Source organism: Neomonachus schauinslandi, chromosome 11 (genome assembly GCF_002201575.2).
Source record: "Neomonachus schauinslandi chromosome 11, ASM220157v2, whole genome shotgun sequence".
Lineage (NCBI taxonomy): Eukaryota > Metazoa > Chordata > Mammalia > Carnivora > Phocidae > Neomonachus > Neomonachus schauinslandi.
The window spans coordinates 52,366,672-52,390,769 of record NC_058413.1 but is presented as its reverse complement, the minus strand read 5'-3'; the positions used below and the strand labels follow the sequence as shown (position 1 = coordinate 52,390,769).

Below are 24,098 nucleotides of genomic sequence, written 5' to 3'. Positions count from 1 at the left end.
TAGGCAAAGGAACATCCCAGGACAATAGCTCTGCAGAGCAACAACCAGTCCAGACTTGTGCAGGAGGACAGAAGGCATTTAGTCAGTTTTTTTCTATGTAGTAAAAGAAAACCTCAAAATCTCAGTGGCTTACACAAACAAATATTTCTCATGTTCATGGGTCTACATATTGGCTACAGTTCAGTTGATATAGCTGGGTTCAGCTGGGCTTGGCTCTAGACTGAAGTTTGGGTTCAAGTCTTCTCCTCATGTTTCTCATTCTCCTTGAACCAACCGCTACCCAAGCCACGTTATTTTCATGGCGAATTGTAGAAGAGCTCAAAAAGCAAGCCAGATGACACAAGTACATTGAAATCTTCTGCTCCTCTCATGTCTATTAACATTCTTGAGCCAAAGCAAGTCATAGGGCCAAGCTCAACATCAATGGGGTAGGAAAATGTACTCCCCATACTCTAGTGGAAGATACTGCAAAGTCATGTGGCATAAAGCATGGGTGTATAATTCAGTAAGAGGAAGGAAGTGAAGAACTGGGAAAATAGTCCAGTCTAACCCATAAAGCTCCAGGAGAAATGTCTCCAAGAAAAAAATAAAGGGACTGATAGAAGACTTGACATGTCTGTGTGGAAAAGAGTATTTCCAAGAGTTTTACAATTCCTTAGGAGAGAAATAATGATAGAGAATATAGAAAAGTAAGCAAATAAAAAACAGGCTATTATTGATTCTAGGGAAAGCAAAAGTTCATACAAGCAAATTAATCATGGTACGTAAGTGATACATACATGACTCAGACATAAAGTCCAACTAAATATTTATATAACTAAAATTTGTATATGACTACTCTTTTTCATGGATTCCAAGATGCACAAGTTATCAAAACTGAAATCTGAAAATCTGAAATCAAGATCTGTCACAATTGCTATCAGCCAGGCGATGATCACGACATAGATGCTCTAACCATGTGCAAACATGACTGTTATTCCTATGGTATGATGGGATATGCCACTCCTGAACATGGCGGTCCATAATCCATTTAAGGACCATTTGAGGAAAGAATATAAGTCCAGGTTTTGTCTAAGAAGTTTTCGTTTATATATTCTAGAAAAATCAGGAAAATGCCAGTATCAAAATTTGCAGAATGAATATCGGTAGAATGAATATCAGTCAGAAGAAAATCCCACTGATGATAGTGGATCCCTCTTTTAAAAAATACTATATCACCATTACTCTTGAAAGTATGTAGTATGATTTGTGTTAAAAAAATAAAATAAAATGTGGAGTTTGACATCTTTGAGGCAAAAAATGATTCAAAAGAATGAGATTCTGAATGAAAGAAATTTTAGAAATACTTTAACCAGTTTATTTGCTTGTATTTTTTAAAAAGATTTTATTTAGGGGTGCCTGGGTGGCTCAGTTGTTAAGCGTCTGCCTTCGGCTCAGGTCATGATCCCAGGGTCCTGGGATCGAGCCCCGCATCAGGCTCCCTGCTCCACGGGAAGCCTGCTTCTCCCTCTCTCACTCCCCCTGCTTGTGTTTCCTCTCTCGCTGTCTCTCTCTGTCAAATAAATAGATAAAATCTTTTTAAAAAAATTTATTTATTTGAGAGAGAGAGAGAGAGCACAAGTGGGGTGGGTGAGGGGAGAGCAGCAGAGGGAGAGGGCGAAGCAAGCTCTCCACTGAGCAGGAAGATCAGCACAGGGCTTGATGCCAGGACCCTGGGATCATGACATGAGCCAAAGGCAGACGCTTAACTGACTGAACCACCCAGACGCCCCTGTATTTTTCTTTTTATTGCGTGCATGCACAAAAGTATATAGTAAATAATACATCTGAAGTCTAAAGGATCTCTTTCAATAAATATAAAACAAAAATTCTAAGTGATAAGAGAGTAATTATTTTCTTTTTAGTGATATATAAAGGTATATCTTACAGTCAGTGATGTCTTAGATTCAGTGAAATACGGCATATTGGATTAATAAAGGGAGACACATTGGTGACTTTGGTGGTGTGAGTGATAAATATTCATACTAGGAAGCCAATAGTCTAAAATTAAAAAATCAAGAAATCACAAGGTAAACATTATACTGAAAGAACACACTGCCGAGGATTAAATCCCAACTCTGCCATTTGCTAACCATGTGACCTTACAAAATTACCTAACCCCTCTGTGACTCAATTTTTCTCATCCCTAAAATGGGAATAGAAATAGTACCTATAATATAAGATGATTATGAAGACGAAACAATGCATGAAAAGCACTTAAGATAGAGCCTGACACTCTATTGTAAACACTCAATAAATGTTAGCTAAAAATGTTGTTTATCTAAATATGTGGAAGTCAATACCAAAAAGAAACAGCTGAAATGGTTTGGAGAGTGGGATCTGGGTTCTGGGGATAGAAAGGGGTAGAGAAGGGGCACCTGGGTGGCTCAGTTAAGTAGTTAAGCGTCTGCCTTGAGCTCAGGTCATGATCCCAGGGTCCTGGGATGGAGCCCGCATCAGCGGCTCCCTCTGCTTGCCACTCCCCTTGCTTGTGCTCTCTCTCCCTTTCTGTCAAATAAATAAGTAAAATATTTTTAAAATTTTTAAAAAAAGAAAGGGGTAGAGAAGAGGATGTTCTTCATTATAAGTCTTATCATTATAAGTCTTGATATTTTTTAATTATGTGCATTTTAATTTGATAAAATAATTATTTAAAATATACATGTAAAGGGGTGCCTGGGTGGCTCAGTCATTAAGCGTCAGCCTTCGGCTCAGGTCATGATCCCAGGGTCCTAGGACCGAGCCTCGCATCGGGCTTCCTGCACAGCGGGAAGCCTGCTTCTCCCTCTCTCACTCCCCCTGCTTGTGTTCCCTCTCTCGCTGTGTCTCTGTCAAATAAATAAATAAAATCTTTAAAATATATATATATTAAAATAAATAAAATCTTAATACACACACACACACACACAGGTAAGTGGATCATAGGCCTAAATGTAAAATGCAAAACTATAAAACTCCTAGAAGATAACATAGGAGAAAATCTAGGTGACGTTGGGTTTGGCAGTGACTGTTTAGAAACATCAAAAGCACAATCCATGAAAGAAACAATGGATAAGTTGGACCTTATTAAAATTAGAAACTTCTGCAAAAGACACTGTTAAAAGAATGAAAGGACAAGCCATGCAGTCTGGGAGAAAATATTTGCGAAACACGTATCTAATGAAGGACTAGTATCTAAAATATAAAGAATCCTTAAAACGCAACAATAAGAGAACAAACAACCTGATTTAAAAATAGGCAAAAACTCTGTCCTGGGGCCTGGGGAAGAGGCTGGCCTTGGGAGGAGATATGGAGGCATCACCTCTTTCTGCGGCTTACCCCCACCTTCCCAAAGGGCCCGGTGGCTGCCCAGCTGCCCCTGCCCTGCTGGGGGTCTCAGCCCACCACTGACACTTCTGCAAAATAAAGCATATGTGTTTGAAGTTGGAAGGGAGGAAGGAAGAGCAGGAGAGGAGGGAAGGGGAGAAAGGGAAGGAAGGGAGGAAGGGAAGAAGAGAGGAAGGAAGGAAGGAAGGAAGAGAGTGGGAGGGAAAAAGAGAAAAAGAAAGAAGAGGAAGGAAGGAAGGAAGGAGAAGGAAGAAAAAGAAAGAAAGGAAAGAAGGGAGAGAGAGAAGAAAGAAAGAAAGAAGAAGGAAAGAAAGAAAAGAAAAGGAAGGAAGGAAGGAAAAAGAAAAAGGAAGGAAGGAAAGGAGAGGAGAAGAAAGGAAGAAAAAAAAGAAAAAAGAAAAATCTGAACAGACACCTCACCAAAGAAAATAGCAAATAAGCATACGAAAAGATGCTCCACATCATGTTATCAGGGAATTGGGGAATTGTAAACTAAAACAACAACGAGATACCACTACACATGTCCTAGAATGACTAAAACCAAAAACACTGGGGACACCTGGGTGGCTCAGTCAGTTAAGCGTCAGCCTTTGGCTCAGGTCATGATCCCAGGGTCCTGGCCCCGCATCGGACTCCCTGCTCAGTAGACTCCTCTGCCCCTGCTCATGTTCTCTCTCTCGCTCACTCTCTCTCTCTCAAATAAATAAATAAAATTTTTAAAAAAAATTATTAATGGGGCACCTGGGTGGTTCAGTCGGTTAAGCATCTGCCTTCGGCTCAAGTCATCAGTCCTAGGATCGAGCCCCACGTCGGGCTCCCTGCTCAGCAGAGAGCCTGCTTCTCCCCCTGCCCCTCACCCTGTTCATGCTCTCTCTCTCTCAAATAAATAAATAAAATCTTAAAAAATGAATAAATAAAATAAAATAAATTAAAAATAAAATTATTTTTAAAATAAAACCAAAACCACTGAAAACAACTCATTAAGACATCTGGGGTACCTGATACCTCCTGCTATTTAGGTTTTACCAGCATTTTGTCATAAGTATAGTGGACTTGTGTGATGTCTTACATGAGGCTAAGAAGATCAAAGTCCCTGTGGACTAAATTGTGGCACAAAGGCCGAGAGTTAACATGGTCATGAAGCAAAATGGCGAAGGTGTATCTCTGCCCTTGCCAGATTAAACAAAGCTACCTTTGGTTTTCTTTGCTCATTGAAATAGAGAAAAAACATTTACAAGTTAATAACTTCATTACAGGTGGCAGAGGCTCTGTTGTTTTGCTCTAGTAAAGAAACCATATCAGGAACATGGTACGATTGGAGTCATCACCTGTCATAACCTTTCAATAACCCACTGCCATTCTCCAAGCACCATCTGACTTCTGCACAAGCCAGACAGGTGAGTTAAGAGGGTAAGTAACAGCAATCGCCACCTCTGAATTTTCAGGTCTTTGATGGGTGTCCGAGTCTTAACATTTCCCCCAGCAATGCAGTATTGGCTTTTGTTTATAATTTTGATAGGAAGTAAGCTGTGGGGCTTCCACTTAGCCCTTTCAACCATAACAGCCATATTTCATGGGTTAGAGTGACATATTCTGCCACTTGCTGAATATGCCTAATCTAACTATCCACTATGGAACTAGAAAAACCATGGGTTTAAAAATGGGCTTAAGGACAGGACTGGCAGTGAGGTAGATTAGAATCAAAAGTCAGGGCGCCTGGGTGGCTCAGTTGGTTAAGCGACTGCCTTCGGCTCAGGTCATGATCCTGGAGTCCCAGGATCGAGTCCCGCATCGGGCTCCCTGCTCGGCAGGGAGTCTGCTTCTCCCTCTGACCCTCCTCCCTCTCATGCTCTCTGTATCTCATTCTCTCTGTCTCAAATAAATAAATAAAATCTTAAAAAAAAAAAGATATGATTTAAAAAAAAAAAAAAAAAGAATCAAAAGTCAGTTTTTCACTTGACTCCATAAGCCTCCACTCTGAGTGGGGGATCACTGTGCCAACTACAACTCCAATTAGCATTAAGCCAGTGTCAATAGTTCCCAAGGGCACAGTTATTCTCTTAGTTTCCTAGGTCTGCCATAACAAGTACCACAACTGGGTGACTAAAACAACAGAAATGTATTCTTTCATGGTTCTGGAAGACAGAAGTCCAAAGTCAAGGTGTTGGCAGAGTTGGTTCCTTCTGGAGGCTCTGAGAATCTTTTCCATGCCTCTCTCCTAGCCTCTAGTGGTTACCAGTAGTCCTTGGCATTCCCTGGCTTGCAGTGTATCACTCCAATGTCTGCCTCCATCCTCACTTGATCTTGCTGTTTGTCTCTATGTCCAAATGTCTTTTTATAAGGACATAGTCATTGGATTAGGACCCACACTAATCCAGTATGACCTTATCTTAGCTTGATTACATCTGCAAAGAACCCATTTCCAAGTAAGGTCACTTATTACACAGGTACCTGGGGAAAGGGCTCCCCGACATATCTTTTTGGAGGACACAATTCAGCCATAACAGTTATCCTGGGACATGACTATAGGTCCCATTGGGGAAGCCTATTAGGAATATATCGACAGATATTTATACATCTTCCTTAAGTGTACCTACCTTCACTTCATTCAAGGAACCAACCCAGGCCTGGAAATTGGGTGAGAGACCATAACTCTTATCTTCTCTTAAGTTGGCCTTCTGTTCACCAGTTCCAGAGGATTCTTGGTTTTATGAATCAGGATCTTAGTGAAATGCCCATATTCTTCAGTCCCATCTGCAGTGTCTTCCCCTAACATTCCTGGCCTACAGAAACCAGTTACTATGCACTTTCCAAAGATGTTGTTACTCTCTCACAAATATGTTTCTCAGTGGCTTAGTGAAGAGAACGTCATCTGGACCCTCTCAAGGAATGGCGTTGATTGTGAATGAATCACACCTTCCTAGAAGGAAAGGTTTATAAACCAACATTCCCATCTCCATAAGTGTTTGGATTCTTTCGGCTACATTATACCAAAGGATTCTTCATTTAACAAAACATACATCTACCCTATGACCCAACAATTCCATTTCAAGAGAAATGAAACCATATATCCACACACACACAAAAAAAGACTTGCACATAAATGTTCATAGCAGCACTATTCATACTAGAACAAAACTAGAAATAGCCCATATGTCCATCAAAAGAGAACGGCTAAACAAACTGCATATTAAATTAGTTTTACATTACTGTGTAAAAAATAACCCAAAACTTAGCAGCTTAAAACAACATTCTTTGCTGTGCAGAAGTTTTTTTATCTTGATGAAGTCCCAAAAGTGCATTTTCCCTTTTGTTTCACTTGCCTTTGGAGATGTATCTTGAAAGAAGTTGCTGTGGCCGATGTCGAAGAGGTTACTGCCTATGTTCTCCTCTAGGATTTTGATGGATTCCTGTCTCACATTGAGGTCTTTCATCCATTTTGAGTTTATCTTTGTGTGTGGGTGTTAGAGAATGGTCGAGTTTCACTCTTCTATATATAGCTGTCCAATTTTCCCAGCACCATTTATTGAAGAGACTGTCTTTTTTCCATTGCATATTTTTTCCTGCTTTGTTGAAGATTATTTGACCACAGAGTTGAGGGTCCATATCTGGGCTCTCTATTCTGTTCCATTGGTCTATACGTCTGTTTTTGTGCCAGTACCAAGCTGTCTTGGTGATCACGGCTTTGTAATATAGCTTGAAATCAGGCAACATGAGGCCCATGCTTTTGTTTTTCTTTTTCAACATTTCCTTGGCAATTCGGGGTCTTTTCTGATTCCATACAAATTTTAGGATTGTTTGTTCCAGCACTTCGAAAAATATCATTGGCATTTTGATCGGGATGGTGTTGAAGGTATAGATTGCTCTGGGCAGCATAGACATTTTAACAATGTTTATTCTTCCAATCCATGAGCATGGAATGTTTTTCCATCTTTTTGTGTCTTCTTCAATTTCTTTCATGAGTGTTCTGTAGTTCCTAGAGTATAGATCCTTTACCTCTTTGGTTAGGTTTATTCTGAGGTATCTTATGGTTTTTGGTGTTATTGTAAATGGAATCAATTCTCTAATTTCTCTTTCTACATTTGCATTGTTAGTGTATAAGGAAGCAACTGATTTCTGTGCATTGATTTTGTATCCTGCCACATTACTGAATTGCTGTATGAGTTCTAGTAATTTGGGGGTGGAGTCTTTTGGATTTTCCACATGAAGTATCATGTCATCTGCGAAGAGAGAGAGTTTGAACTTTTGGGACTTCATCAAGATAAAAAGCTTCTGCACAGCAGAGGAAACAGTCAACAAAACAAAGAGGCAACCCACAGAATGGGAGAAGATATTTGCAAATGACATTACAGACAAAGGGCTGATATCCAGGATCTATAAAGAACTTCTCAAACTCAACACCCAAAAAACAAATAGTCAAGTCAAAAAATGGGCAGAAGACATGAACAGACACTTCTCCAAGGAAGACATACAAATGGCTAACAGACACATGAAAAAGTGTTCATCATCATTAGCCATCAGGGAAATTCAAATCAAAACCACATTGAGATACCACCTTACACCAGTTGGAATGGCAAAAATTGACAAGGCAAGAAACAACAAATGTTGGAAAGGTTGTGGAGAAAGGGGAACCCTCTTACACTGTTGGTGGGAATGCAAGTTGGTACAGCCACTTTGGAAAACAGTGTGGAGGTTCCTCAAAAAATTAAAAACAGAGCTACCCTATGACCCAGGAATTGCACTACTGGGTATTTACCCCAAAGACACAGATGTAGTGAAAAGAAGGGCCATATGCACCCCAATGTTCATAGCAGCAATGTCCACAATAGCCAAACCATGGAAAGAGCCAAGATGCCCTTCAACGGACAAATGGATAAAGAAGATGTGGTCCATATATACAATGGAATATTACTCAGCCATCAGAAAGAATGAATACCCAACTTTTACATCAACATGGATGACTGGAGGAGATTATGCTAAGTGAAATAAGTCAAGCAGAGAAAGTCAATTATCATATGGTTTCACTTATTTGTGGACCATAAGGAATAGCATGGAGGACATTAGGAGAAGGAAGGGAAAAATGAAGGGGGGGAATCGGAGGGGAAAATGAACCATGAGAGACTATGGACTCTGAGAAACCAACTGAGGGTTTTAGAGAGGAGGGGGGTGAGGGGATGGGTTAGCCCAGTGATGGGTATTAAGGAGGGCATGTATTGCATGGAGTACTGGGTGTTATACGAAAACAATGAATCATGGAACACTACATCAAAAACTAATGATGTACTGTATGGTGACTAACATAACATAATAAAATTAAATTAAAGAAAAAGAGACAACCACAGTGATAGGAAAAAAAAAACATTCACTCATTAGCTCACAATTCTGTAGCTCACAATTCACTCATTAGCTCACAGTTCAGAGTAAGGCACCGTTCTCATCCGCTCAGGATTTCAGGGTGTCAGCCAGGTTGCATTTCCTTTTGGAGGCTCTGAGGAAAAATCCACTCCCCAGTTTATTCAATTCTTAGCAGAATTCAATTCCTTGTAGTTGTAGGACTGAGGTCCTGTCTTCTTACTGGCTGTCAGCTAGAAGTCACTCTCAGCTCCTAGAGGTCACCCACATTTGCCATGTGGCCCCTCCATTTGGCTATGAAGACTCTTCCTCCTGTTGAGTGATGTTTCAAATCTCTCTGACTCGGGGCGCCTGGGTGGCTCAGTCGTTAAGCGTCTGCCTTCGGCTCAGGTCATGATCCCAGGGTCCTGGGATCGAGTCCCACATCGGGCTCCCTGCTCGGCGGGAAGCCTGCTTCTCCCTCTCCCACTCCCCCTGCTTGTGTTCCTGCTCTCGCTGTCTCTCTCTCTGTCAAATAAATAAATCTTTAAAAAAAAAAATCTCTCTGACTTCACTGTTTTCTGACCTCTTAACCCAAATATAAAGGGTTCAATGTCATTAGGTCAGATCCACCCAGATAATTCCCCTTTTTAATAGTCAATAGTGTCATATGATATAACCTAATTATGGAAGTGATACCTCATCATAGTCATAGTACTGGGAATTACACAGGGCATGTACACCAAGAGGTAGGAATTTTGGGAGACATCTTAGAATTCTGCTTACACAAGTATGTTCATTCGATGAATTACTATTCAGCAATAAAAAAATGCAATGAACTATTGATACACACAACATAGATGAATCTCAAAAACTTTTTGTTGAGTAAAAGAAGGCTTACACAAAGTACTCAAAGGAATTAAAGAACAGGCAACATTAATCTCTGGTGGAAAAAGAATCAGAAGAATGGTTACTCCCTGTGAGGGAGTGGGAATTGGGATTAATTGGGAAGAGGCATGAAAGAACTTTCTGGGATGATGGTAAGGGGTTGGGTTACATAGGCATGTGTGTGTGTCAAACTCATTGCGTGGTGGGTGCACTTGAGATTTATGCATTTCACTATATGAAAGTTATACCTGAAAATTAACAAATAATATTTTTCTCTACTTAATGATACACAGAAGTGTTAGGAACCAAGTGTATGGATGTCTGTAACTTACTGTGAATGCATCAAAAAATACAATAGATTGAGAGATGGATAGAAGAATGGATAGCTGGGTAGATATAAGCTAAAGTGAATATACTAAAATGTTATTATAGACTCTAGGGGAAAATAACCTCATCTTAAAAAAAAAAAGGCAACTAGAACTCCCAGTTATGGGGCACCTGGGTGGCTCAGTTGGTTAAGCATCTGCCTTTGGCTCAGGTCATGATCCCAGGGTCCGGGGATTGAGCCCCGCATTGGGCCCTGCTCAGAGAGGAGTTTGATTCTCCCTCTCCCTTTGCCCCTACCCCCCGCTCATGCTCTCTCTGTGTCTCAAATAAATAAAATCTTAAAAAAAAAAAAAACTCCCAGTTATTAGAACTAACTCATGGAATCCAGGCTCTGGTATGTGCACTCATATTGATCTATTCAGCCTAATTTTAAATTATGTTCCTCCTCCCTGGTCCAGCACCTCAAAATCCATTCTCAGATTTGCCAGATTTTATTGATATAAATTTGAAAAATCTTTTAATTCTTATAGTGGGAAGGCCTTCTTGTGAATTTGACTTCCTATTTGACCATGAGGCATGTTGGGGTCTGATTCTGGCTGTGAGTATGGAGATAATGAAGTCAGTGGGATGGGGCATAAGGAAACTTGGTTTCCTCTTACCAGATAATTCCCATGGGGACATTTTTACATGGTCTTCAAACAAGAGAAAAGTTATCCCATTAGACAGGGAGGAGGTTCTATAGTAGCTGGCTACTTTCATTGGGAGGTTGGGATTGTGACAGAGATCATTAGTTGCCTGCTGTGATAGATGGCTTCTGACATGGCTCTCAGTGATCCTTGTCTTCTGATTTTCATGTCCTTGTATAATCCCCTCTCCTTGAGTGTGGGCAGGACCTAGTAACCTTCTTCTAAGGAATAGAATATGGCAAAAGTGATATGATGTCATTTCCAAGGTTAGTTTATGAAAGACTGACTTCTGTCTTGCTGGCATTTTGTCTGGCTCTTCTTATGTGCTTTCCCTGTTGGAGAGGTCCATATGGCAAGGAACTGAGGGCAATCTCTGGCCAAAGTCTGGTAAGGACTGACCCCTTCGGTCCAACATGCCTGGATAAACTGAGTCCTGGTAACAACCATGTGAGTGAGCTTGGAAGCAATCTTTCCTTGGTCAAGCTTTCATTTGAGACTAAAGATTTGGCACCTTGACTGCAACCTTATGAGAGGCCCTGAAGCAGAATACTCAGGTAAGTCACATCCAGATTCTTGATCCACAGAAATTATGAGATAATAAATGTGTGTTGTTTTAAGCTAATAAGTTTGGGGGTAGTTTGTTATGTAGCAATGGGTAACAATACACCTGCCTAATATCATTCTCTCCTCAGCAGCATAGACTCTACTGGGGGTAGGGGGATACTAATGTGCTCAGTTAAAATCTTGCCTTTCCTAGTCTCCCATTAAGTTTGATGTAACTGTATGACTAAGCTAAGGCAAAGAAGTAAGTGGAAGTGTTGAATGGAACTTCTAGATGGTTCCTTACTAAGGAGATGTCTCACTGAGAGATGCACTTTTTCTTTTCCTTTTTCCTCATTCTTGCTGCCTAGAATATGGATGTGATAGCTGGATCTCCAGCAGCTACCTAAGACATAAGAACCTAAGTTAGAAACCACACTCTAGGAAACAAAAAAAAAGAAGGAATCTGAGTCCTAAGTGCCCATGGAGCAGCCACACAAGCACTGGACTCCTTACTTATAGACTTACCTTAAGTGAAGAAGAAATAATCTATTATTTTGCTTACCTTGTTGTTATTTTGGATTTTCCCTTATGTGCTCCCAACCTAGCCCTAACGCATAGAGGGCTTAGGCCTCTCTTAGCCATCCAAATCCTTTCATCACCATTCCCATCCTGGCATGTCCCTCTTTCAAACCATTCTCTAACTCTCACACAGGAGCAAACGTTGAGTTTGATTTTTACCCTCTCATTCTCTCTCTAAGCTTTCCACACCTCCTCACCATCCTTGAATTCCTCATTCCCTTTATACTGATCCCTGACAGTCCACCAAGTCTATGCTCTTTAGGGATACTTAATTCCAGGTGGCCACTGGTAATAAATTGATGAACTGTTTGCCATTAAATAACACTCCATCTCTGGATTTTTACTGCCTTTGTTCCCAACCAGGAATCACAATTATTCCAAGATTCCAACAGTTCTGAGAGTCTGATGCCCTCAGCCAATCTAGTACCAATTTCTATATCAGAGTCATTAGTTACAAGCAACAGAAACTAACTCCATCTTATTTAAGCAAAAAATATATTTATTAGATATTACATTTATAAAAGATATTAGATATCTCAGAGAATTACTGGAATGACTGGAGGACCAACTATAGAGACATAGAACTAGAAATACTACCCTAAATTAAGCTACATTGTTTTCCCCATGAAAACAGCCTTGCCACCACTGCCCCTTGCACAGCTGATGTAGTTGGCACTGAACCCTCACTGCTGCCAAGAACAAGCTCTGTAGGGGCCTGCTGCACCTAGAACTAGATGTTGCTGCAACCTTTTGCCCCTGTAGAGAATTCTTATGGTCCATGAGTCGTCACTACTACAGATTCCTTAGCTTAGTCTGTGATGAGCGTACATGATTGGCTGAGACGAGGTCAAGTGTCTGAATCTTGGTTGTAAGGGAAGTTTAGAAAACAAGTATCTGGCATCTGTTAGATGGGGAATTCCCCTAGCTTAGAAAGTGGTTTCAGATGCTAGATGCCAAAAAAAAAAAAAAAAAAGAATGTCAGCTCTTTCCTGCTGTCAGGCCAGAGTGCCAAGAAGGACTGGGAATATCACACTTTCCTAATTTCTCTGGATCTTCCCAAATATCTCCATTTCAGTTATAAGACATTCACTGTTTCCTAATCAATATTCACTTTAGGGGGTGGCAGAAAACTTGACTATGGACAATCTGCCAAGCACATGATTATCCTCTTGCTGCAGCCTCTGATTGCTGGTCACAGGCAGATGTTTCCTTATCAGAGTTACAAATTGTCATGCTGTCCCTCATCTACCTGTTCCCTCTTGATGCACCTTTCTGAGGTTGCAAATGGAGACAGTATACACCAATATTTTACCTTTTTCTACTTAATCCTTTGATGTTGCAACCACAGGGCAAGGGGAAAAATTGACACCAAGTTTTAAGAGACACATGCAGTAGTTTTTCCAGCTACTTTATTATCACCTATCAAGGTCATATCATTTCCAGGCTCAGAATGGAGACATTCTCACTGCATCCCACCCTACATCAACAGGGCCAGTTTCATATTTTAAGATCTGCTCTTTGCATCATTACATACCTTATACCAATTTTTTATTTGAATATCTTTATTTGGAAGTGAAAAATCCAACTTGAACTAGATTAAACATAAAAAAGAATATATTGGATTTAAAAAAAAATCCATTGAAGGACTGAACAACTAATTTGCAAAAAGAGTAAGGATGTCTCAGGAATCACTGGAACTAGGCTCCTAAATTCTAACATGAGACTCTATATCTTTTGCTTCAACTTTTTATTTATTCTTTCTCCACTACAGACCACCTTTTCTCTTGATAGTAGGGAAAGTAGCTGCAAACATTTCCTGAGATTTATATTTATAGCTTTAACCATTCAAAAGAGAATGATTCGTTTCCCAATTAAGTAATGATGAGGAAGGGTTTGTTGACCCATCGTTGGACAAGTACCCACACCTGGACCAATTATGGCTGAGGGTAGGATTATATAAGAGCAATGATTCCCTGGGTAGCCATGTGGATGGAGGAAACAGTTCCCAAGACAAGAGTTGTGCTGGGCTGACCACACCATAGATGTCCACTATGGCAGCCCTTAGGCAGGACTCTTCCCACGCATAAAAACTTGGATAAGCTTGTCAATGTATGGCGTGGTTGTTAGGATCAAACCTTTTTTTCTTCTTCTCTTTTTAAAAGAAGAGTCAACTCACCTCACCATCTATGTGCCATTCTCTTGTCCAGACAACTGAAACATTCTAAGGATAACGTCTCCCATAGACAAATACCCATGTGCCCATCAGACTAGGAGATTCTTTTGTTTTTGTTTTTTAAAGATTTTATTTATTTATTTATTTATTTGTCAGAGAGAGAGAGCACAAGCAGGGGGAGAGGTAGGCAGAGCAGGCAGAGTAGGCAAAGGGAGAAGCAGGCTCCCCACTGAGCAAGGAGTCGGATGTGGGACTCAATCCCAGAACCCTGGGATCATGACCTGAGCCTAAGGCAGCCACTTAACCAACTGAGCCACCCAGGCGTGCCCAGACTAGGAGATTCTTAAAGAAAGCATCTAGGATTAATTTATTCCCATGTGTCTAGTGCCTCATGAAGTTCTATCATAGATCAGACACTCAAAAAAGATTTCTAGGGGTGCCTGGGTGGCTCAGTCGGTTAAGCATCTGCCTTTGGCTCAGGTCATGATCCCAGGGTCCTGGGATCGAGCCCCGCATCAGGCTCCCTGCTTGGTGGAGAGCCTGCTTCTCCCTCTCCCACTCACCCTGCTTGTGTTCTCTCTCTCGCTGTGTCTCTCTCTGTCAAATAAATAAAATCTTTAAAAAAAAAAAAGATTTCTAGAACTGGATTAAGATCTTCCCTCATAAAACTACCAAACTAGTGATGTAATGTATGGTGATTAACATAACAATAAAAAATTTTAAAAAATCTTCCCTCATTCTTCAGAGATCCTTGATGGTTGAGCATTTGGGTCCCTGGAAAGGCCTAATGCTAAAAGCTGAAAACAAAAATAGAAATTGGTAGTATACTGGGTAGCCTACGGTACCAATGAAAGAAAAGAAAAGAATGGTCAAAAGGGTTGTCCCCATAACAGAGAAATGAACAAGAGACTGCAGGTTCTGATAGACAGGTTGGGAGGACATACAGTTAATGTGTTTGCCTCCAAGTCTCCCTGGAGCACAGAGTCATGGCAGAAGAGAATAGGGATTTGGAAGAAGGATGCCTGTGGAGTTGGTAGATAAATGGGGAGGGGGGGGGAGAGGAGTTCAAAGGTCCTCAAGCAGGACCTGACAATGCACTAACTTTCCACTGATAGATAAACTCCCTTCCTTATTAGAAGTTAGACATGGATGTCTGATCACAGTTAGCTTCCAGTCATGGTTAAACTATGATGACACTGAGGACATTGCTTCAGAGGGTGAGAAGATGAGTTTCCATGGTAGGGAGTAGCCACTACTCCGTGCTCTTCCCCATAGCAGAGAAGGACTGACAAGGAGTGTACTGGCTTAATAAATCAGCATGGTGGCCACTTTCTGAGCCTAGGTAAGCCTTGCTCAGAGTTCTGAGGTGAGGCTAAGGTCAGAGACTACTTGTAGAAGTGGGAATAAGATAGTGGTACCTGGGAATTCCCAGGCTACCATTCTCCAAGTGACCATAGGCAGAAAAAGTTCTCCAAAACATGGGTCCTTCCTCATCCATTCTCATGGAGTTTCCATTGTCTAGGCTCACAGAGTAAGTTAGTGTCAGAGCAGAAGAAAAAAGTCCCCCCCCCCACCAGGTTCCTTTTTGTATACTGCTCCCTCTGTCGGGGGGCGAGGGGGCGGAATCCTCCCACTCTGACACACTTCCACTGTTTTTTTTGTTTTGTTTTTTTTAAGATTTTATTTATTTATTTGAGAGAGAGAGAATGAGAGACAGAGAGCATGAGAAGGAGGAAGGTCAGAGGGAGAAGCAGACTCCCTGCTGAGCAGGGAGCCCGATGCGGGACTCGATCCCGGGACTCTAGGATCATGACCTGAGCCGAAGGCAGTCGCTTAACCAACTGAGCCACCCAGGCGCCCACACTTCCACTGTTTTTAGTTCAACTCTTTCTACAGGACCACTCCTTGGGCCCCAGCCTCTTCATCTACTAAAATTAAGAGGTCAGGCTGGGTAATTCTGCTAGGCCTTGATATCCTCTGAAATCTTGAGGGTAGAGGTGATGCTGTGGTGCAAGCATGGGGGTTTATGTCCAGGTTCTATATCCAGGTATCAGGTGTAACAAATCAGAGAAGCCTGACCAGAGTGTGGTCTGGGTCTGTGAGTCACACAGGGCTCAGTCAGTTGGTGAGCAGGAGAAAGGGGGATGTGTGTGAGATGGTGCTGGCAGCAGCAGCCGCAATATATTAAAAAAACATTCATTTAGTGCTTACTATGTTCCAGGTGCTATTCAAACACTTTATGTATTTTAATTCATCTAATCATTAAGATAAACCAGTTTATAGGTGAGAAAACTGAGGTATAGAGAGGCTGAATGACTTACTGTAAGTCCTAAGTTTGTATGTGGCAGAGTTGAAACCCAGCAACCAGGCTCCAGAATCTGTCATCACTCATGGAAGTGAAGACATGGTGCTCAGCAAGGGGGTGTCACAGCAAGATGGCTGCAACAGTGTTTTGTGCTAGAGCATCTTTTGTTCTCCAAGAGTGCACGCATTTGTGGGAGGGAGTTTCAGTTAGGATGAGCTCCCCACAAGAGATCTCATCCACTGGACTCTTGAGTTTGAGGTCCTTGCGGAGTACAGCCCACTCTCCCTGTTTTCTTCTTCTTTTATGGTGAGTTCTCAGGGAGCCCTCTTTCCTGCCCCCATCTCTCTCTCTCTCTCTCTCTCTCTCTCTCTCTCTCTCAATCACACACACACACACACACACACACACTCATTTGCATGCACCATGCAGCCTACCCTCCAAAGTCCCCCCACTTCCACCACCTGGAAGACCTGAACCCAGTAGTGGACAGGGTTCAAAGCATTTTTTTGAGCTGTGTCTGTTTCTATGCCAATCAGCAGATGCAAATGGCTGCCTGCAGAGAAAGGAACCTGAGCCATGGGAAGGTGAGCTCCTGCCCTGCTAACCCCGTAACATGCATGTTAAAATAAAATTCCTAATCACCACTACCATAATTTGATTACCTGTAAAGGTGTCAAGCATTCACAGATTATATTGGTCAGAGATTTTAGCTGCAAGTGTCAGAAGCCCAAACTTAAAGTAGTTTAGACAGAGAGGGGAATTTATTGGTTCAATGACCAAACTGTAGAAATGACAGGGATGGATCATGGTCTTGGATACAACTGGAACCAGGGCCTCTTTGCCTTCCCTCATATCTCTGCTTGTCCCTGCCTGTGAGCTTCAGTTGCTCCTTTCCTTCAGTTTTGTCACTGGGGAAGGGATAAGGCCCCCTGCAAATTCCTCAGATGAGGGAGGACTTTCTTCCAGCCCAAAGGTTGGCTCAGAGGAAGGAAGTTTCCTGTCCCTGGGGAATGAGGGAATGAAGAAGAGAGGATGATCCCTTTCCAGAGAGTGGGGAATGGGACTCAGGGGATGAGGATTCCATCCCCAGAAACGCGGGCAGGGATTCCCCAACACACAGCTTAGCTTTCATTAACCCAACAAGCAGATATGGGAAGACCTGTGATGTGCAGAATGATGTGCTCGACACTGTGGTAGGGCTGGGAAGTAACAGTTCTGTCCTGAGACCTTGCATTTTATTGCAAATACTGGGGACATGAGTCACCAAAAGAGAGGGAGCTACTATGGGACATTCAGCAGAGTCTAGGGGCGACAGGGAAGGCTTCCAGGAAGCAATCATGTCCACTTCAAAACCAGATGGATAAACAAGAGTCGTCCAGGTTTGGGGGTTTGAGGGAAGTAGGGGGCAGTGGAGTGGGGTGGGGAGTGGAATGAACATTCCAGCCGGAAAGGACAACTCTAAACTACAAGATCAATCAATGTGTGAGGGCTTCAAAGAAAGCCAAGGTAAGGGGGAGTCAGGCTGGTGCACTGGCGCTAGAGGACATTGTGAGCAGAATGAGGGCTTGGATTTGACCCCGAGGGCAATGGAGAGCCGTAATAGGTCTAAGGAGAGCACTTCTGAGTTCTCAATTCTGAGATCCCTTTCTGGGCTCCCTGCAGAGGATGTTTCAGAGGCGAGAGGTACACTTCACACACCCGTGGGGAGAACTTTTGAAGCAGTTTTGCTGTCAGCTTTAGAAGCTTTTACCTAAAAAGTAATTAGAGACAACACTTCAAAGAACCCCCCTGGCATGGAGTAGTTACAGAATTTGGGGACAGGTGATCCTTGTGTGAAGCAAAGATCTGGTGGCCCTTGAAGTGGATGACCTGAGGATGGGCATGTTCCCCATAGTGGGGAATTGGGGAAAGGTATTCCCAGGGACCTTCTCTCATCCTGCATGGGCTTTCTCTGGGTCTTCACTCTCGCATCTGTAGGACCTACCAAGATTTGGGTGGAGGAGGCTGGGGGCTGGGTGGGAAAGCTGTCCAATCCACCTCAGGTGAGCTGCAGGGGCAGAAAGCTTCTCTCTTTTGTTCTAGAAAGGATCCTGTGTTGGTTTTCCCACAGTGTGAAGGCCCAAGGCTGAATCTGCTGAGGGTCAGGTCTGTGGCCAGTTCCAGAATGAGTCTAGGTAGTTTACCTGGTGAAGAAAAGGAGAAGAGGGGATGGGGAGGCTGAGAGAGAGTGTGGAGGTCACTCGGTTACTCCTGATCTCCTGATCCTGACATTCATCACATACACACACTCTGTGCCAAGGGTGCTGGGGACCAAAGGGTCACACTGGGAGGTGGTGGGCAGGGAAACTGAGCTGGGGAACTGGGGGAGGGGAGAGGCAGGCTGGGCCCTGAAGGTACAGGGCAGGGTTGTGTGGACAAGTCAGGATAGAGGGATCTGGGCTGCAGCGACCCTCCCCCTCCGCAGCCTGGCCTGGCCTCCACCACAATCCTACTGGCCCCTGGGCACTCCAGCTGTGGGTCTCAGCTCTCCGAAGGCTCTTTCTCTCAGCTCTGTTCCTCCTCTGTCTGTCCCTGTCCTTGTCTCTCTGAGACCGCCCCTCTGTGTGTGTGTCTCCCTGTCCCTGCCCTGTTTTGTCTCATCTCTCTCCTGATCTCCATCTCAGTCCTTGTTTCCATCCATGTCTCACCCCAGGGTCTTCTCTGTCTCCATGCCTGCCTCACTCTCTTTCTTGGTCCCCCTCTTATCCTTGTCTCCTCTGTCTCTGCCTTGTCCCCATCTCCATCCCTGCCTTTCTCTTGCACGCGCTTCAGCTTTGTCTACATCTCTGTCCCTGTCCCACTTGCCCCTGTCTCCAATCTCTCTCGCGTCCCTGGCTCAGCCTTGCCTCCATCTGTGTACCTGTATCTCTCTTGTCTCTTTCTCCATCACTGTTTCTGTCCCTTTCTCCCCCTGTGTCCTCTCTTCATCCACGTCCCCATCCCAGGCTCCGTCTCTTCCTCGTCCGTGTCTCCATCCCCCTCCTGGACCGCCTCCGTGGTCCCCGGCGGGATAGGACCTCGCTGGGGGCGGGGCCGAGGGGCTGGATCAGAATAACTCGGTTATCAGGACGAATTGAATTAACTTCTTCACCGGAGCGCCGCCAGGCCTGTCTCCCCTCCCTTCTGCGGGGCCGCAGGTGGGGAGGCCGAGGAAACGGGTTGGGACCCTCCAGCCTGGCACTGTGCGTAGAGAGCGAAGGTCTGATTGGGATTGGGGTGGGATGAGGACTCTAGGGATGGGGCCCCACACTGCCCCGCCCCGCACCTCGGGAGCCCAAGGAGGGCTGCGGGTACCCTTTGGAGTGGGGGTCTGGGGTAGCTGGGGGTGGGGCCTGGGCTGTCCAGGCCCCGCCCCGCGGAGCTTGCCCGCCCCGCCCCCTCCGCGGGGTCCTGAGCGTTAAAAGGCGCGCGGGCCGGGCCGGGCTGCACTTGCATTGCACCCAGGCGGAGGGCGGCCGCGACGGGGCGGGCGGACTCGCGGGCGCTCAGAGCCGGCCTCGGGTCCTCGGCGCCAGGCGCTCGAACCCTCATCTCGACCCCCACCCGGCCGGGGACCCCGACCCCGACCCGGCCCGGCCCGGACCCCGACCCCGACCCCCGGGCCGATGGACTACTCCTACCTCAATTCGTACGACTCGTGCGTGGCGGCCATGGAGGCGTCCGCCTACGGCGACTTCGGCGCCTGCAGCCAGCCCGGCGGCTTCCAATACAGCCCCCTGCGACCCGCCTTCCCAGCGGCTGGTCCGCCCTGCCCCGCACTCGGCTCCTCCAACTGCGCGCTCGGCGCTCTACGCGACCACCAGCCAGCGCCTTACTCGGCAGGTGAGCCCAGACCCGGCCCAACCCTCCCTCCAATCCTGCGGAAACCCCAGCCCCTGCCCTATTTGGCAAGTGATTGCGACTGTCCCCCACAGCCGCCACCATCCTTGCCCTCCAACACCCGAGGGATCCCGAGCCTCCCTGTAAGACGGGCCTCCCGTAGGCAGAGTTGAGCCCCACCCTCTCATCTTTCCCCTTCTCGTGCTCTTCGGGTCAGGGAAATAGATCCCTGGCCCAGCCCCAGGCCCCTCACCAGGTCCTCCCTTCCCCACCTGCAAAGACTGACCACCAAATCTCTCCATCTCCGTATCCTTGGAAGATGCTCCCGGCTCAGTCCAATCAGATCTCCATCCTTATCCCCACCCCACTTCATGTCTGACCCCAACAAGGGCTCCTGCAGCAGCTGAGCTGCCCAGATGGAAACCTTCCTAGAGCCCCAGCACCATCAAGCTCCTCCTGCCCAGTTTTGGACCCATCCTGCCTGTGCCCAGACCCTCTTGCACAACAGAAACCTCCTCCCTTGCTGGACGAAAAGAGTGTCCAGGTCATTAAGCCACTTTCATTCTCCCTTTCCCCCTGGAGACTCTCCCAGCTAGAGTCCTACAGAACGCAGAAGCAGTCTTCCAGTACCTCCAAGCCTCTTGATTTAAGTCCCAATCTGAACCCTCAACCTCATGGAGCCTCTCCAGCCATCCCCCATCTCTCCAGTTAGAGTCCAGGCTGCCCCACCCAATCTCCTTATCTCCTTCCTTCCTGGGAAGACCACTGGGACCCAAATAGAATATTGGGGCCTGGGGGGTGGGAAGGATGGTGAGATGGGGACCTGGATTTGGAGAAATGAGAAAGAGCAAGGTGGAGCCAAAAACGGGAACAACGATGGGGAGATTGGGTACTCTGGGCCAGATGAGGATGTGGATTGGGGAGATAGGGTCAAGAAATGGGGATATGGGCCCCACAGAGATGGAGAAATGAGAACAGGTATAGAGAGGTGTGAGCAAAGATGGGAAGAGTGGGGGCCCTGGAAGAAATGGGGACCCAGGGTTGGGGAGATGGAGATAATAACTATGTGATGGGGACAAGAATTATGGGAGATGGGGACCAAGGAAGATTAGCAACAGAGATGAGGAAGATGGGGCTAGGAGTGGAGTGTTGCAGACAAGGATTAGGGGGAGATAGAGAACTAGGGATGTAGGACAAAGATGAAGGATATTGGGGACTCCTGAAGAATATGGAGACTTAAGCAAGGGTTGGAGACAGGGATGAGGAGATATTGTCAGAAACAGTGTGGGGCAGCGGGGACTGGGATGGGGTAAAAGAGAGACAAGGATGGGAAGAGAATGAGGGAGAGCGGTGGGGCTGGCTGTGGGGGATTTGGGTCACAGAGAGAGGTGCCTGGAAGGAAGAAGAAGGGCAAAGAAAAGGTAAAGGAACCTGGGTGGGGGAAAATAAGGACCCTTTTCAATGGGCACAAAGAAAAGAATGGTCCAGAAGGGAAAGCTGAAGAGAGATATGGATGGAGAAAGATGAGGACGAGGAGAGGACACCTGGAGGAGAATGGGCTGTGAGATGGGGCTGAGGAAATGAGGCCTGGGAGGAGAGAGATGGCAAGGTAGAGCAGGCCAAGTCCCTACATGGCAGAAAGTACATGGCAGGGCTCACAGTGGACCCAGGCCAGGGAGTCTCAGTCGCCCAGGCGGGGTCCAGAACTGGTTACTGGGAAGACTCATGATGATGATGAGACCTGCAACCAAGGCTAGGGTAGACAGAGCAGGACCTGAAACCAAGCGGGCAGGCTGACCAAGGTAGAAGCACACCAAAGCAGAGGTCGCAGACGCAGGTGGACTGGAGGGAGGTGAGGGAACACGGGGAGGACCGCGGACAGGTCAGCGGTCTTGACCTGAGGATCAGATCCTGATTCCCTCGCTGCTGCTCTTGGGCCCCAGGTCTCCCTGCGCCCTATCCGCCTTCACTCCTGCCGGCTCCACTGAGCGACAGGGAAGACGCTCAGTTCGAGACTGAGCGAAGGAAGCGGAGGGGCCGGGTCAGGGGCGGGGGACCGCGAGCGATCTCAGGGGCCGGACGCAGCGGGCTGAGCTCGGCCCCTCACGCCTCCACCCTCGTCACTCCCCCCTCCTGCACACACCCCTAGTGCCCTACAAGTTTTTCCCGGAGCCGTCGGGCCTGCACGAGAAGCGCAAGCAGCGGCGCATCCGCACCACGTTCACCAGCGCGCAGCTCAAGGAGCTGGAGCGCGTCTTCGCAGAGACTCACTACCCCGACATTTACACACGCGAGGAGCTGGCGCTCAAGATCGACCTCACTGAGGCTCGCGTGCAGGTGCGTGTTTGCGTGTGTGTGCGGGAGTGTGCGCGCGGGAGTGTGCGCGTGGAGGAGGGTAGGAGGTTAGTGCCCGGATACCTGGGGGCCGCGGGACAGAGGGGCCTCACTCGGGTGGCAGGCAGGTGCAGCTTGGAGGCGGAAAGCTGGGGCCAGGGGCCAGGGCTTGGTCTGGGGGTGGTTGGGCAGGAGAGGATGGGCAACCCGGGGAGGCGACGGGGCCAAGACTTGGCAGACCTGAGGCCCTCGGGAGAACTGAGTTCTTCAGCCCCACGATTTCCCCCTGGGTCTCCTTAGTAGGGCCAGGCATGTAGAGGGATGCTTGGGAATTCTGGAAGGAGGCCGAGTGGGTAGAGTGGGAGCGAGGCAGACGAATCCGGGAAAGCCAGCGAGCGCCCCCATGTCCCCTCCCTAGCTCCGCTGCTGTGAATTCTCTGAGCCCGAAACGCAGGGCTCTGGGCCGGCTCAGGGCTCAGGAGGGCCCGCCCAGGTGGACTCTGTTGTCTGTCTTACAAATCCAAGTACAGATGTTCAGCTGGTCCGCCTTCCCTGGAGACCCTGAACAAAAGGTTTCCCCTAGTGCCCGAACCCGTTCTCCACCGCCGTGAGACACTCCAGGTGGAAATTCCTGGAGCTTCTTGTAGGAAGGAATTGGGGGCAGGGCTTTGAGTGATGAGGGAGCGAAGGCGGGGTCCCCTCCAGGAGACCAAGAACACTGGAGGCAGCGGGGTCGGCGAGTGAGCAGATCCCAAGGGGAAGACCTGGAGGAAGGGGCAAGCGGAGGCCAGGAGGTGAGCAGAGAGGCGAGGAGGGCTACGAGCCTAGTGGTGGAGGGCCGGGGGGCCGACGCTCAGAAAGCTGGTGATAATCCTGATCCGGCCCCTTCCCGACTGAGGGCTCACCCGCGTCTTGCGGCCTCGGCCTGACCGGCCCTTGTGCCCGCAGGTCTGGTTCCAGAACCGCCGGGCCAAGTTCCGCAAACAGGAGCGTGCGGCCAGCGCCAAGGGTGCGGCGGGCGCGGCGGGAGCCAAAAAGGGCGAGGCGCGCTGCTCGTCCGAGGACGACGACTCCAAGGAGTCCACGTGCAGCCCCACGCCCGACAGCACCGCGTCGCTGCCGCCGCCGCCGCCGCCTGCCCCCGGCCTGGCCAGCCCGCGTCTGAGCCCCAGCCCGCTGCCTGCCGCCCTGGGCTCGGGGCCCGGCCCTGGCCCCGGGCCACAGCCGCTCAAGGGCCCATTGTGGGCGGGCGTGGCGGGCGGCGGGGGCGGCGGGCCGGGCGCGGGCGCGGCGGAGCTGCTTAAGGCCTGGCAGCCGGCGGAACCCGGGCCCGGGCCCTTCTCCGGGGTTCTGTCCTCCTTCCACCGGAAGCCTGGCCCGGCCCTGAAGACCAATCTCTTCTAGCCGCTGGACTCTGGAGGCTCCGGGCCTGCCCCCAGAGACGCCCCTGCCCCTCCAGGACCTGACAGAGTCCCTCCCCATTTGGGCGCCCGCCTGGAAGTGCCCATCTGTCCCCACCCCCTACCGTGTCTGACCCCTAGGTGTGTCCTCCCCAGCTTTGGAGACCAAGTCAGGGCCTCTCGTCCTCACCTGCCCTACCCAGCAGAGCGGGGTACTCTTCACTGGGACCTCCCCCCTTCCAGCTTGGCTTTCTTTGGAACTCGGATCAAATAACTGTGCTGGAACGTGAGGGTACTCAAGTGCAGTA

The 24,098-nt window shown here is 47.0% G+C and overlaps 1 protein-coding gene across 1 annotated transcript; it reads left to right on the top strand.

Annotated features, from left to right (window-relative positions):
* Window positions 1-19,842: 19,842 nt before the first annotated feature.
* PHOX2A (paired like homeobox 2A) lies at window positions 19,843-23,794 on the top strand. Its single transcript, XM_021704721.1, has 3 exons — window positions 19,843-20,059; window positions 22,206-22,393; window positions 23,339-23,794. The coding sequence occupies exons 1-3, from the start codon at window positions 19,843-19,845 to the stop codon at window positions 23,792-23,794; spliced, it is 861 nt and encodes a 286-aa protein (XP_021560396.1).
* The last annotated feature ends 304 nt before the right edge of the window (window positions 23,795-24,098 follow it).